General features: G+C 36.0%; 1 protein-coding gene across 3 annotated transcripts; it reads right to left on the reverse strand.

Annotated features, from left to right (window-relative positions):
• Positions 1-2753: 2753 nt before the first annotated feature.
• Positions 2754-9002, reverse strand: LOC145888833 (uncharacterized). Of its 3 annotated transcripts, none has more exons than XM_082979698.1 (13): positions 8800-9002; positions 8231-8736; positions 6290-6390; positions 5965-6034; positions 5769-5873; positions 5509-5601; positions 5263-5394; positions 5184-5213; positions 4975-5130; positions 4663-4918; positions 4416-4550; positions 4099-4264; positions 2754-4047 (listed from the first exon to the last, which is right to left on the reverse strand). In XM_082979698.1, the coding sequence occupies exons 1-13, from the start codon at positions 8954-8956 to the stop codon at positions 3255-3257; spliced, it is 2700 nt and encodes an 899-aa protein (XP_082835824.1). In that variant the 5' UTR covers positions 8957-9002; the 3' UTR covers positions 2754-3254. The 3 variants fall into 3 exon arrangements, with proteins under 3 accessions (XP_082835824.1, XP_082835825.1, XP_082835823.1); XM_082979699.1 differs by having other exon boundaries at positions 8231-8409; positions 8479-9002; XM_082979697.1 differs by having other exon boundaries at positions 8231-9002.
• Between the last annotated feature and the right edge of the window lie 3180 nt (positions 9003-12182).

The raw sequence follows: 12182 nt of genomic DNA on the forward strand, positions 1-12182 counted from the left end.
TAAATTTAGGTTACTGTGTACAAGCAAAGTCATTTTCGCATGCAGGATGCTATGTTATATCGTTTTACCGCAACTAGAATGCAATGCTGGTGTTCAAAGATGGGTCGACAGAAATGACCAAAGTCTGAGATTTTGAATTTGCGTTCAATGTGGTGGACATATTCGTCCCATAAAGGCAAGAAACAAAAAAATCAAAGGTTTGAAGTTTTATCTATTGAGCTTAGTTGTTTATGTATTGGGATATATAAGCTCATATACAATGTTATGTTGTTTAGTACATTTGTGCCACTAAGTAACATTTACAAGCCATATTAGAGGTGGCAATGTGGAACATACGCTTATGGTATATAGATTCTAAAAGTACTACAAAAGTTAAATATTTGGACAAATGCAATCCGAACAAGAAAACAAAAAATAAGATAGCCTTCCATGTTTTACTCGTAACTGGGTGCACAATTACGCCTTTTGTGTCTGCCGGGCTGGGTTGAAAGTAAAAAAAATCTTACCGGAACGATTGAACATACAAAAAAAATAAACCAATGTGTTTTCGTATACTAGGTGAGATTTCCTAAGAAAGTGAATAAATTAACCAAATTTAAGTCTCTCAAAACTATTTAGTACACACCAGCCGTTGATTTCTTACCGGAACAGCGTTCCGGCGTACTTTCAGTACTGCTACCGGGACACATGTACCACCTTGTGACTTGTTCTTCAAGAAAAATTGCTATTTTTAAGCAATTAGTCTGTAACAAAAAGTGCACCGAAAACTGCAGAAGTTAGAAACCAGAGACTGATACGGGGCACTGCAAAATCCCCCAGTGACTGATTGTTGGGACAATTATGTTCTTGCTGTAGACTACTAAATCGACTCCGTGAGTGAACTTATTTTGTTTAATAGAACGTTGAAATTATCAGACGGCGTTAGTGACTGAGTAAGTTAGTATAAAAAATTGACTTAGCGAGTTAAGATACAAGAATTGAAACACGTGACCGAGTTGTAGCGAGCTATAATTACCAAAAAAGGTAAGAGCGCGATAACGAGAAAATAACTAGACTGACTAAGCGAGTAACTGCTGTGCTACAGTTAGTTAGTCAAGGGTCAGAGTGAAATGCAAACGGGTAGAACGTATTTAAACAAGTTGCGATAAAAAAGGTTTGTCGTCTAGATGGATGCCCCCTGGGGGGCGCTTTAAGCAACTATCTTGCAACTAATTTTGACCTGAATGCGTAGACAAGAGGCAGGGCTAACATAAAATCACAAATTAAGGTATACTTCTGTGATTCAATTTTGAGCTACATCCCCTTGAACATTTTGATGCTTTTTCAACTAAATTTTTCACAGCACCCAGCACCAAATGTCTAGCTGGTTGAGAAGGGCAAAAAATGCACTAAAACTGCACCAAACACGCTGAAAATCGCGAGAAGCAACGTTACGCAATTGAAACATAGCTCGCGTCGCTGCATTTTAACGTTAGGGGAGACAGGGGATACCTCGGACACGGGGATGCCTCGGACCAGGTATTTTACGTCACAACTAGGTATTGTTAAGACACTTTTACAAAAGCTTTATGTCTACATCAAACGTTAACAGGAACTTTGGAATTAAATCATGTCTGCTTAAAAAACTTATAATCGAAAAAGTCAATTTATCAGTGAAACCAAGTTTTTCAAATTGTATGTGTAAGGTTATATATCTGTCACAGTTAATCAAAATGCAGTAATTTTTGGTTAATTGCATGTTCAAATATGTATTCTTGGATAGGCCAATGATGATTTTGTGTAACCTTTAAAAATACGGCCATGTTTTAATAATTTCTATGTCGACACGTGGTCGGGGATACTTCGGACAATCGGACATCATGGCAAGAAATCGCAAGAAGACAACACTTTTTGAGTTTTATGAAAAATTATCAGGTCATAGAAGAGAATAAACAAAGGCTTGATGAAATGATCGAATTTCGGCATGAAGAAAAATCCCCAAAGATAAAAAATCGTTTGTTGACGCGAATATCTATGATATCCGTGCTGCCATTGAATGTACACGAGTTACCCAAAACAAGAACGTGTGGAGGAGTCGAAACGATTAGTGGCCACGTCCCGATTCCTGAAAGCTTGAATGATATTTTATGCGCTAATGCCCCAATGCTGATATTGCGTCAAGTTTGATTTCAGTCTGTTAAAACTTGCTGTCCGAGATATCCCCAGTCATGTCCGATGTTACCCCGGTACGGGGTGACTTCGGACAATTGAGACCGGTTTAAAAAATGGGCTGAATGAACATTTTTAGTGAGCTAAAACGAACGAAAAACCTTTTGTTTTTTTGAGTAATGCTTTACTAGTTACAACAAAATAAAATTTAAGAATGTGGTTCATACTAAAACCGTCCGAGCTATCCCCGGTCTCCCCTATATGTTGAGATACAAGGTATGTTTTGTTATCGTTTCATTTTGATTAAAAGGTCGCAAAGGTAGTCCTTGGCAGATGATTTAAAAAGTCATAGGAGTCAGATATACGGTGTGTCTCTTTCTGCAAACATGAGTCCCTGCAATTCGTACCAAAACTTGCAGGCCAGATTGAAAGAACCCACAGGCAGATTTAACTGTGGGCTTTGCACATGTCTGGTCTAAAACAATGTATGAATATGGGATTCCATCTTGATTTCGAAAATACCCTTGCTCCTGAAATAAACCTGACAATTCGAACTTGTAAATCTTTTTCCTCTGGCAAGGGCCAAATACAATAGCAATTAAAACTGGAACCTTCAAAAATAAATTTATAGAACCACATTTTCTATTCAACAATTAACATGAACACTATATATAGCATTAACAACCAATCAACAGTACAACTTAAGCAATCTTATGGTAAATAAAACGAACATATATTGGCATGTTTAAATTGGATATAACCGCTCCGATGGCAAAGGTTTAAATATGCTGTAAAAACTGTGTACACACATTTCCTCAGTGAAATTATACAAAGTTTTTTTTTTATTTCCAGTATTTTAAAGTGAGTTTCAAAATTAACCATTAGCCCATCAAAAATCTGTAAACTGGTTTATGAAATGGTTGGATAATTTCTACTTGTTGATATGTTTAAAATATGAAAAAATTACTGATGACAATTGGTACAATGGTAATAAACAACACCTCTTAATCTTACTTTGCATTTAACCAGGAATCTTTCCATAGTTGTTTAAAAACTGTTGGATCAATAAATGCAGATTTACTCAAGACTACAAAATATTTTTTTGCTTAGGAGTAACTTTCATATTTGCTCAGGGCAGCTCTCACTATACCTGATGGAATGCGTTTGGTGTCAGTGTTAACTTTGTTGTTAAAATGAGCCACACGTCTTCTTTTTTGGCGATTTGAAGTTGGTTTGGAATCACAATTATGTATAATATCAGTGTGTTTTAATGGGAGCAAATTTGCATCTTTTTCATCATTTTCTTGATGACTGTCTGAAAATTTGTCTGCGACTGCTTGTTTTTGGCCATCAACATTTGTATCTTTACCAGAGGTTTCTGTGGGTTGATGGTTAAGATGAACATGGTCAATTTGTCGATTACCAACTTCCATTTCTGTCTGTGGTAAACTTAAAGGAAGTGTAATTAAATCTGTTGTGGTATCTATGGATAAATTTGGTTGTTGAGATAATGTGTCTGCAACATCTTCTTCATTATTATCAATAGGCATGTCCAACTTTTTTACCATTCCTTTTACAAACTGTTTTTGAGCTTTACAAATTACTGGTGGCACTTCCAATAAGGTACCTTGACTGTCCTGGTCAGTTTTACTTCCTGTCACAAGACCGATTGGATAATTTCGATACTGCTTGAAAATTTCATCGACAATCTGAATATCCCAGCTGACACTCTGGCGGTTGTTTTCAAAGTTTAGGTGTAAAAGATCTTCAACAATGTTTTCATTGTCATAGCAAACATTTGCTGAATTACTGTTGACAATTTGTGGTTTATCACCACAATCTTGAAATGGATATACTGTCGGTGTCAGTTCATGTTGGCGATTGACAGATATGTTTTTTCTATAAACAGAATTTTTTTTAAAAAGTTACAAAACAAAGAGTAAAATTTACCTTCGCAATACAGTATTCAGTGATGTAAAGTCTGTGTTGTCCTTTACAAGGCCAGATTGTTCTTGATTATGTGATTCTGTAGTAAAGTCAAACTTCAAAGTTTTTTGATTTGATATTGATGGAGAGCAAGGCAATGAGTTGCAGTTTTCTGTTTTTCTGTTGGCAGCTGTATGTGTAAACCAAGGTGGTGAGAACTATCGGTTTTTATTTAAAATCATGAAATGCAAGTAAACAATATTTTTTTCTTGTCTGTGTGTCCCATATTTAGTATTTCATACACATGTTCATAAGTTCGATGACTTGCATGAAAAAAATACCTTGCAATAAAAATTTTCTTGATGAGGAATCAGAGCGCCTTCTAATTTTTCCAAAACTGCCTATGCGGGAGAAAAGATTTTTTTCTTCCACACCAAGGGCTGGTGAACCATCTTGGATTGGGTTGGTGCCATTTCCTACATAAATACCTTGTTTGGTAATACATTAAAATTTGTCTGCCCCCAAAAAATAATGGCAAGCCTATTTTATAAATTAAAATTTTAACAAAAAAGTTTTAGAAGCACCAACCACCAAAGCTGTTCATTCGAAGAATAGTTCGTTGAGCTTTTAGTGGGATAGCAGTTGGGTGATGTTTGATAATGAGTTTTTTAATGTGGTATGTCCAATCAAGTTTGTCTGACAAAGTTTGAGTCGTCAATTGATGTTGTATTTTTTCCCGTGGTTTCGATATCGGTCCATGGTTAGAGGAAGGATCATTAAAGGGTGTGACTATGAAACTTAATGGATTTGCTGAGACACTCTCCAAGAGGATAATGTTGGAGCACTGTAAAATAAAAATTATTCCCATTTTTTCCTGATTTACAGTGACAATTTCCTTACCAGTATATGATACTTGCACATAACAATGCCATCATCCCTCTTTTTTGTTATCAATAACATTTTGTCAAACAAATACACATATCTTCCTGTTTTTGCACCTTGAAGTTTCAATTCACCTTCTTTTAATATTTCACCATATGTGGCAAGTTCCCCTCCCTGATTAAAGTTTGGTGTCATAAACAACTTTTTAACATACTATCTATACTTACTTTCCAATTGCCGAGCATACTTTGAATTTCCTAAAACACAAAATGTTACATAAAAACAATTTTAGTGTATAAATTTTACTTGTATGTAAACAGTGTCCTCATGCTTTCTCTTCATTTCATTAATGTGGTGTGCAAGTTTTGTCATCACAAGTAAAGCCTGCTCCATTGCACTGCAATCTTCAATTGTTGTTTTACAATTTTTTAGCAAATCCTGTGAATAAAGTGGTTGTAACCTCAACAAACAAGCATCATCAATTTTGTAACTAATTGATATTCTTAAATATTGAATGCAAAAATAGCATTTTTGAATACAAAGTGAACATACCTGTATGAGTAAATGATACTTAAGCACTCGCTGAACGGGTTTTAATAAGTATGAACCCAATGGAAGTGCATGCTGAAGATGGGCTTGTTGAGCCTTATACAAACAAAACAATTTAAGTTAAATCAGATAAACAAAATTGCTTAGTAAGTACAAAAAATTTAACAGGGATCAGTAACGCAAAACAACACAAGGACACTATCAAGTTGGTCAGGACATTTTCTTTGTTAACAAATATATATTTTTTAATTTATGAAGCAAACCTTTAAGAATTCGGCAAATGAATTTACTTTCATGCAACGAGTCATTATTCCAATAGATTTCGGGTAGTTTGTGCAGTAATCAGCATAAACCTGAAAACCTTTTTCCTACAAGGTAATATAAAGAAAGCTTGCACCTATATAAAAACTGGAAAAACAAAACTACAAATATAAAAAAGATAGAAAGAAACACTGATACCTCTTTAATAAAACAGTTCGCAATTGCAGTTGGAACTCCAACACAGTTTTCAAGTGATGACAGAAATTTCCTTTGTATATGCATAAAACATTACGATATCATTATTATATGCCTAACATTATGAGTTTGTCTTAAGATTTAAACATGAAGCAGAATCGAAATAGCTTATTTTTGTTTGAAAGTATGTTAAATTTTTTAACACTACACAAAAAACAAAATATGTCATAGCCACACAAATAATTTCTGACCAATTTCATACTTTCACTTTATACTTAATAAATTTTGTTTAGACAGAAAATCTTTTTAGTTTGCCATAAAAACACACCTGTTAAATACATAAATTTTTTTTATGTTTCCAAAAAGGTCGTCCACTGTTTTTTGGGTCATTGGAAGGTCAGTTGCACTTTTCATTGCTAGCAAGTATCCCTGCAGAAGTAACAAAACATAATGATTACAGTTCATACTGGCAGTAATTTATGAAAAGCGTTACACTTCAGGAATACCTTGTGTATAAAAAGTGCCAGCAATTGATTGGAGTTAAGTTATAGAGAACCCCCCTAACCCCTTAACAAACATTGTTAACCACACGTTTAAACTAATGATTTATTCCTGTCACGCTGAAGAAATCCGAATCTGGGGGGAATAGAGGCATTTTCTGGCATAAAGCTATCTTCTTGTCCAGCGCTTAAAATCGTCAATAAAGCGCCACAATCAGTTTTCCGTAATCGTATTCGCCCACAATTAGAAAAAAATTCTGGATTCGCCCTTGATCTAAATCCGAATCAAATGCAACGAATTTACCACATGCTTAAACGATACATCATGGCGCAAGCCAGCAAAGGCTCGATGGAGACGTTGGACTAGAATCCTTAGGTGAGAAAAAGCAAAAATGAACTAAGAAAAAAACTATTCTTTCATGTAGTAAGTAATTCACAGCAACAAGATCTTTGCAAACTGTGCGCACTTACTCAATAATGCCAGGAATGAGACATTTCAGTACTATTTCAACGAATAGGTGTTTGACTACCAACAGAAGCAATTTTTGTTTTTTATTCCCCACAGTATATTGTTCAACATCTGGGGAATATTTCTTACATCTTGAGTGATGATAAGCTAATCCAAAAATTATTTTCAGTAATTCACTTTTGTCCGTCAAGCGTAGGTTACTTGAGGATTATATATCTCCCATAATACAAGTAATTTGCAAGTATTCCTACACTACTGTTCCGGCAATAATTTAACGTAGACAAACGTTATGTCCACCAAATAGCGAAGCTTCTGCGATGAAAATCCAGACAATCAACAAATATTGAAAAGCCTTTTGTAGTAGGCTATGTTACACCACCCAATAATATCGTGAAGTGGCACTGAACTTGCAGCATAAACCTCACGTGGTTGAAAAGTTACTTTCTCATCCATCCCTTAGAACCAATATTCAAAAAGTATTTTTTGGTTGAATTTAAAGAAAGTAATAAATATCAAAAGCAAATAAGCCAAATGACAGTCCCCACCGTTTCTTCCTAACTGGTTTGCAGCTCGATCAGTAATAGAATTAGCTTTTGAATACTTTTTTTATAAGACACGCGACCATATGTAAAACTTATTGGACGCTTCAGGCAAAGCAATGTAGAGTCATATACCACCGCCTTAAATACGAAGTGCTGGTGGCCCGTTTTGTTGCCAATTTAAAGGAACTAAGCGGATTCACAGGGTAAATTGTGGCCAAGGTACATGGGTGTGCACGCGGACAATAACTTGCCAAGCAACCTTCGCATATACGTAGGGATCTCTGCCACTATTTTAGACGTCTGATTTCCCTGTAGCTCAGTCGGTAGAGCAATGGGCCTGGTTAGTCCAAGGTTCAAACCTCGCCGGGAGCTTGATATTCTCGCTCCGACTTGTCAGAAAAAGTGACTGATCCAGCTAGGCTGCAATGCCTGGGTTGCGAAGCCTGTTGTAAACTTAATTGTCCCGATACGATAGCTGTGATGGCCAAGTCCCAAGTCCTGCGCAGTGGCGCGATTGCATGATCAATTTTGAAAAAGTTTTTGACAAATTTTGAAAGTATGCGCTGTATTTTACAGTTTGTTGGAGATATATGTGTTGGCTGTACAGGAATGTTTTCCATTTCTGCCAGATACTGGATTTATATAACAGATCAGAAGTGGGGGTAATGTTTGTATGGCACAATATGCAGCAACAGCATAAACTTCAAAATGTATAACCCGGAATTTGTGCCACAATTTGTTATACTTGTTATACATACCCCTAGGACGTCTTCAAGTGCTCGAACATACATTCTTTCTGTTTCCAATAATTCCAGCATTATTCTGTCAACGTATGTCAAAGCAGGGTCATCGGTCATAGCCATTGAAGAAATTGGAGATAAATGATCCACTTCACTTAAGCGCTTGTTGATGTCTTGCACTGACACTTTTTTTTTGTCTGAAAAAACAGGTCTTGGGATGCAAAAATTGCCGTGGGTGTTATGTAAGTTATAGCCAGTCAACGCACCCAAATCATGTGTCGTCTCTTCAACACAATTCACCAGCGTCATATTACGATCGACTGGCACGCGATTGCTGTTTTCGAAACACTGAAGCGCATCGACTTGTTCCAGTCCAGACGCAGCACCGAAATAGTCACTACATCGTGATGTACGAGACGACAATGAAGAAGCGACTGAGCTGAGGCTAGCTGGGCGCCCAAAACTTTGTCTTCCATTTCCAGGGAGAGATCTTCTTAGGTCTATTGGATCGCTTGCGGCATCATCTTGCAATGTACGAATAGGTTGATTGATTGTGCTTTTGTCCCAATATTTTACTTTATGGCTACCTGATGGCAAGTTAACTTTTGGAAAAGGTTCCTGATCTGTTTCAATGGACTTGTGCCTAGAAGACATCATCTCATTTAACTCAGTTTGCTGCATTTGAGAATCTCTTTGCACGCAAACGTAGATTCGACAGTGGCCAGAATGTCCGTTCGTATTCATTATAGAACAGTCTCCTACTTTTACATTATTATTTTTCCTTCAAGTTAAAGCTGAAACATAACCCCAACATGAATTTACACTTTATGCACAAAGTGTACCTCGTCCAGTCACTAAGCTATTAACTAATGCGCGCATGCATTGATTCACGAAAAACATAAACTTTTACATATCGAATTTCAAGCCAACACTTGCCCAATGGCGTCAGAGAACACACATGTGCCATACCACAAGGGATTTACTGGCGATCAGCAAGTGTTTTAGATTAAATTTAAGTTATTATTTGATCCAGCTATTCTCGGTAACTGCCGTGTCGCCACAACCAAGTTGCTTCAGGCTATTTAACTAAGAATATAATATTCTCATTTTTAAATACGAACACGTACTTTAAAATAAACCTACGCAATAAGCTGCTAAAACATTAAATGTTCCAAGCTATCTACAGTGACAATTGCAATAGCATTAAACGTGATATAGGGTTCCTCGGAAGAGATAACAAGACATGACGAAAAAGGTGGATGATTTGGACGAGTGACTTTTCACGCTTTTCGACGCAGTTGGTTTCCTCAGGTGCCACTTTAAACCGACAGGCCTGTTTACCTATTCAATCTCAAGAATTCACTTCGCGTGCATTCTTTGTGACACGGTTAAGTTTGTCACGGCAATTGATATGCAGCATGGTGGCATAACGGCTTGCACATTTGTGGCATATGTTGCTTTATGTAGAACACTATACTTCCAAACTTTATTTGAGCATTGCGACATGCTTAAAGCAACGTTTACTTTTTCATTGCCGATTGTGCCATACTAAATTAATAAAAAGTAGGTACATAGTGTAAACACTAATTTGATTGACAGATTCATTGAGAGCCATGAGAATAAATCTAACTGACCGTGTTTGACGAACAGATCACTGCTTGTCTAATATGCTTGCAGCTGTTGGGCAAACCTGTGGGTAGTAATAAAAATGTGTGACGCAATGAATTTTATTTTTGGTTTTTACTAAACAAGTAGGCTAATGATATTGTTGCTAACGCGTTGTCTGAACAAATACAAAAATAATCATGGTTATGGTCAAGCCCTATAACGTCTAGGGTTGATTACTCGGAACCTCATGATGCTTTTGTGAATTACAGTTGAAAACCATAGCGCCCTCTCGGCGCTATGTTGAAAACCATTGATTCCTAGTCTATTAAAACAATGCTTTTAACGTCGAGACCAAAAATTATGATTAAAATTCTCAAGTTTCGAGTAAAATACACGTCAAAATGTAATTTGCAGGAGCCATTCGATAATTTTTTTTATTGGGAAATTTAATGTCAGAACCAAAAAAGTCACAAGTCTAGATAAGACGGCAAGCTTAGAGTCTTCTCATAATTTTACTTAGAGAAATGTTTCGTATTGTAGACAAAAGCTAGATTTTTACAAAGGTTTAATCGAAATCAAAAACTGCGGTCCCTGGTTTTTCAGCTTATCCACAGCCTGCACTATATTTATTTAAAGCATAATTTCACCTCTTTAATTTCACGCTTGTCTGATTAACATAGTCTTTTTAATCATTTAGTTTTCCAAGCACATATCAGTAAAATGACATGACACAGCACAAATTATACAACCAGAAATATTACCGAACAAAGAAAAATGTTTGCTTTTTTGTATGTTTTTCTTTACGTGTGGGCCAGAAAATACTGATTTATTGTAGGCCAGAAAATACTGATTGCAAAATAGTATTTTAATGCGTAATTAAAATTTCTGTGAAAAGATCTCCAAACGAACCTGTTAAATATGTCTGCTGGTTTGCCTTGGTGATGGCTTGTTTACCATAGCGAGCTTTTACTATCCTCATTCTGGCAGAATAAACTTGCCAATCTTCCATATTTTACAAGGTACAACATACATTCACCAAAAAGTTGTGTTTGTTGGATTAGAATTAAATTGTTAAAAAAATTTTTGCAGTTAAATCAATTAAAAAAATCGCCTATTCAACTTGATCCTCTTTACGCGATTCAGCATAATGGCGGCATGCGAAAAACTTTTCTAATTCAAACAATTCTGCTCACCGTTGTAGTAAAAGGTGCCAATATTGACCAATATCAAAAGAATAGAAATTTAATGCTCTACAACATGCAACTGACAGATTTGAAATTAAGATGGCTGAAGACATCCAAATCGCCCATTGAACTTGACCCTCATTAATTTTCCGTTTTCTTGTTATTGGTCAATATTGGCAACTATTACCACAATGCTGAGCAGAATTGTTTAAATTGGGGAAGTTTTTCGCATGTCGCCATTATGCTGATTTGCGAAAAGAGGGCCAAGTTCAATTGGCGATTTCTTTTATTGATATAACTTCAAAATAGTTTGTTTAATATGTTTGATGAGGTTTGAACTGCTTGTTGGCCCCTGTAAATGATTCTAATCCAAAAAAACACAACTTCTTGTTAAATGTCTGTTGTACCTTGTACAATATGGCAATTGGCAAGATTATTCTGCCAGAATGAGAGTGGTGAGCTTTTTGACTTAAAATTTGTTATCCAAAAATTTTTTATTTGGAAAACGACGAGCAAATATCGTTTCCATGTCGGTAGAACTCACAAATCTAGACTTTTTACATGGGCCATAGGAACCGTCGATGGTACATTGTTGTCCAGGTTACACTGTTGCGCGCATCTTGGTATTTCATTACGTGATCCCAATCTGTTGATGTAACACTGTAAAAACGCAAAAGGCTGTATTGAGTGATCTTTCTTCGACTTTACATGCGTAAATTACGAGCTAATGTTGTCGCAACTTACTAGAAAAATGTCACAGGCACACTGTGTCTGCATTTATCAAAAGTTTGTATAGTTATGAAGCAAATTTTACAGTACTTCTATGTGAGGTCGAAACACTGATCAAATTCATGTTTTAATGAGACTGGCAACACAATGCTACAGGTATAAAGATCGGCTGAAAATGCATTGGTTTAGGTTTAGATAGGGTTCAGCTACTTAGTTTTGGTGCGCACTTCAACTGCAGCGATTAAGTCTTAATTGTATAGTAAACGACAGTAGATGGACACTAAAGTTTATCTGATTTTGTTAGTTCGTAGAACTAAGTTAGTCTAAAACGTTTATAAAAAATAATATCTTAATATCTTTTGCAAGTTTTTCTAAACTGGCCTCATGCAAAGAATTAGGAGAACACACTTGTTATTTAATTTAGTGTCCTTCGTTTCACCAGAGGGTAG

Source organism: Ascidia mentula, chromosome 2 (assembly GCF_947561715.1).
Source record: "Ascidia mentula chromosome 2, kaAscMent1.1, whole genome shotgun sequence".
Classification (NCBI taxonomy): domain Eukaryota; kingdom Metazoa; phylum Chordata; class Ascidiacea; order Phlebobranchia; family Ascidiidae; genus Ascidia; species Ascidia mentula.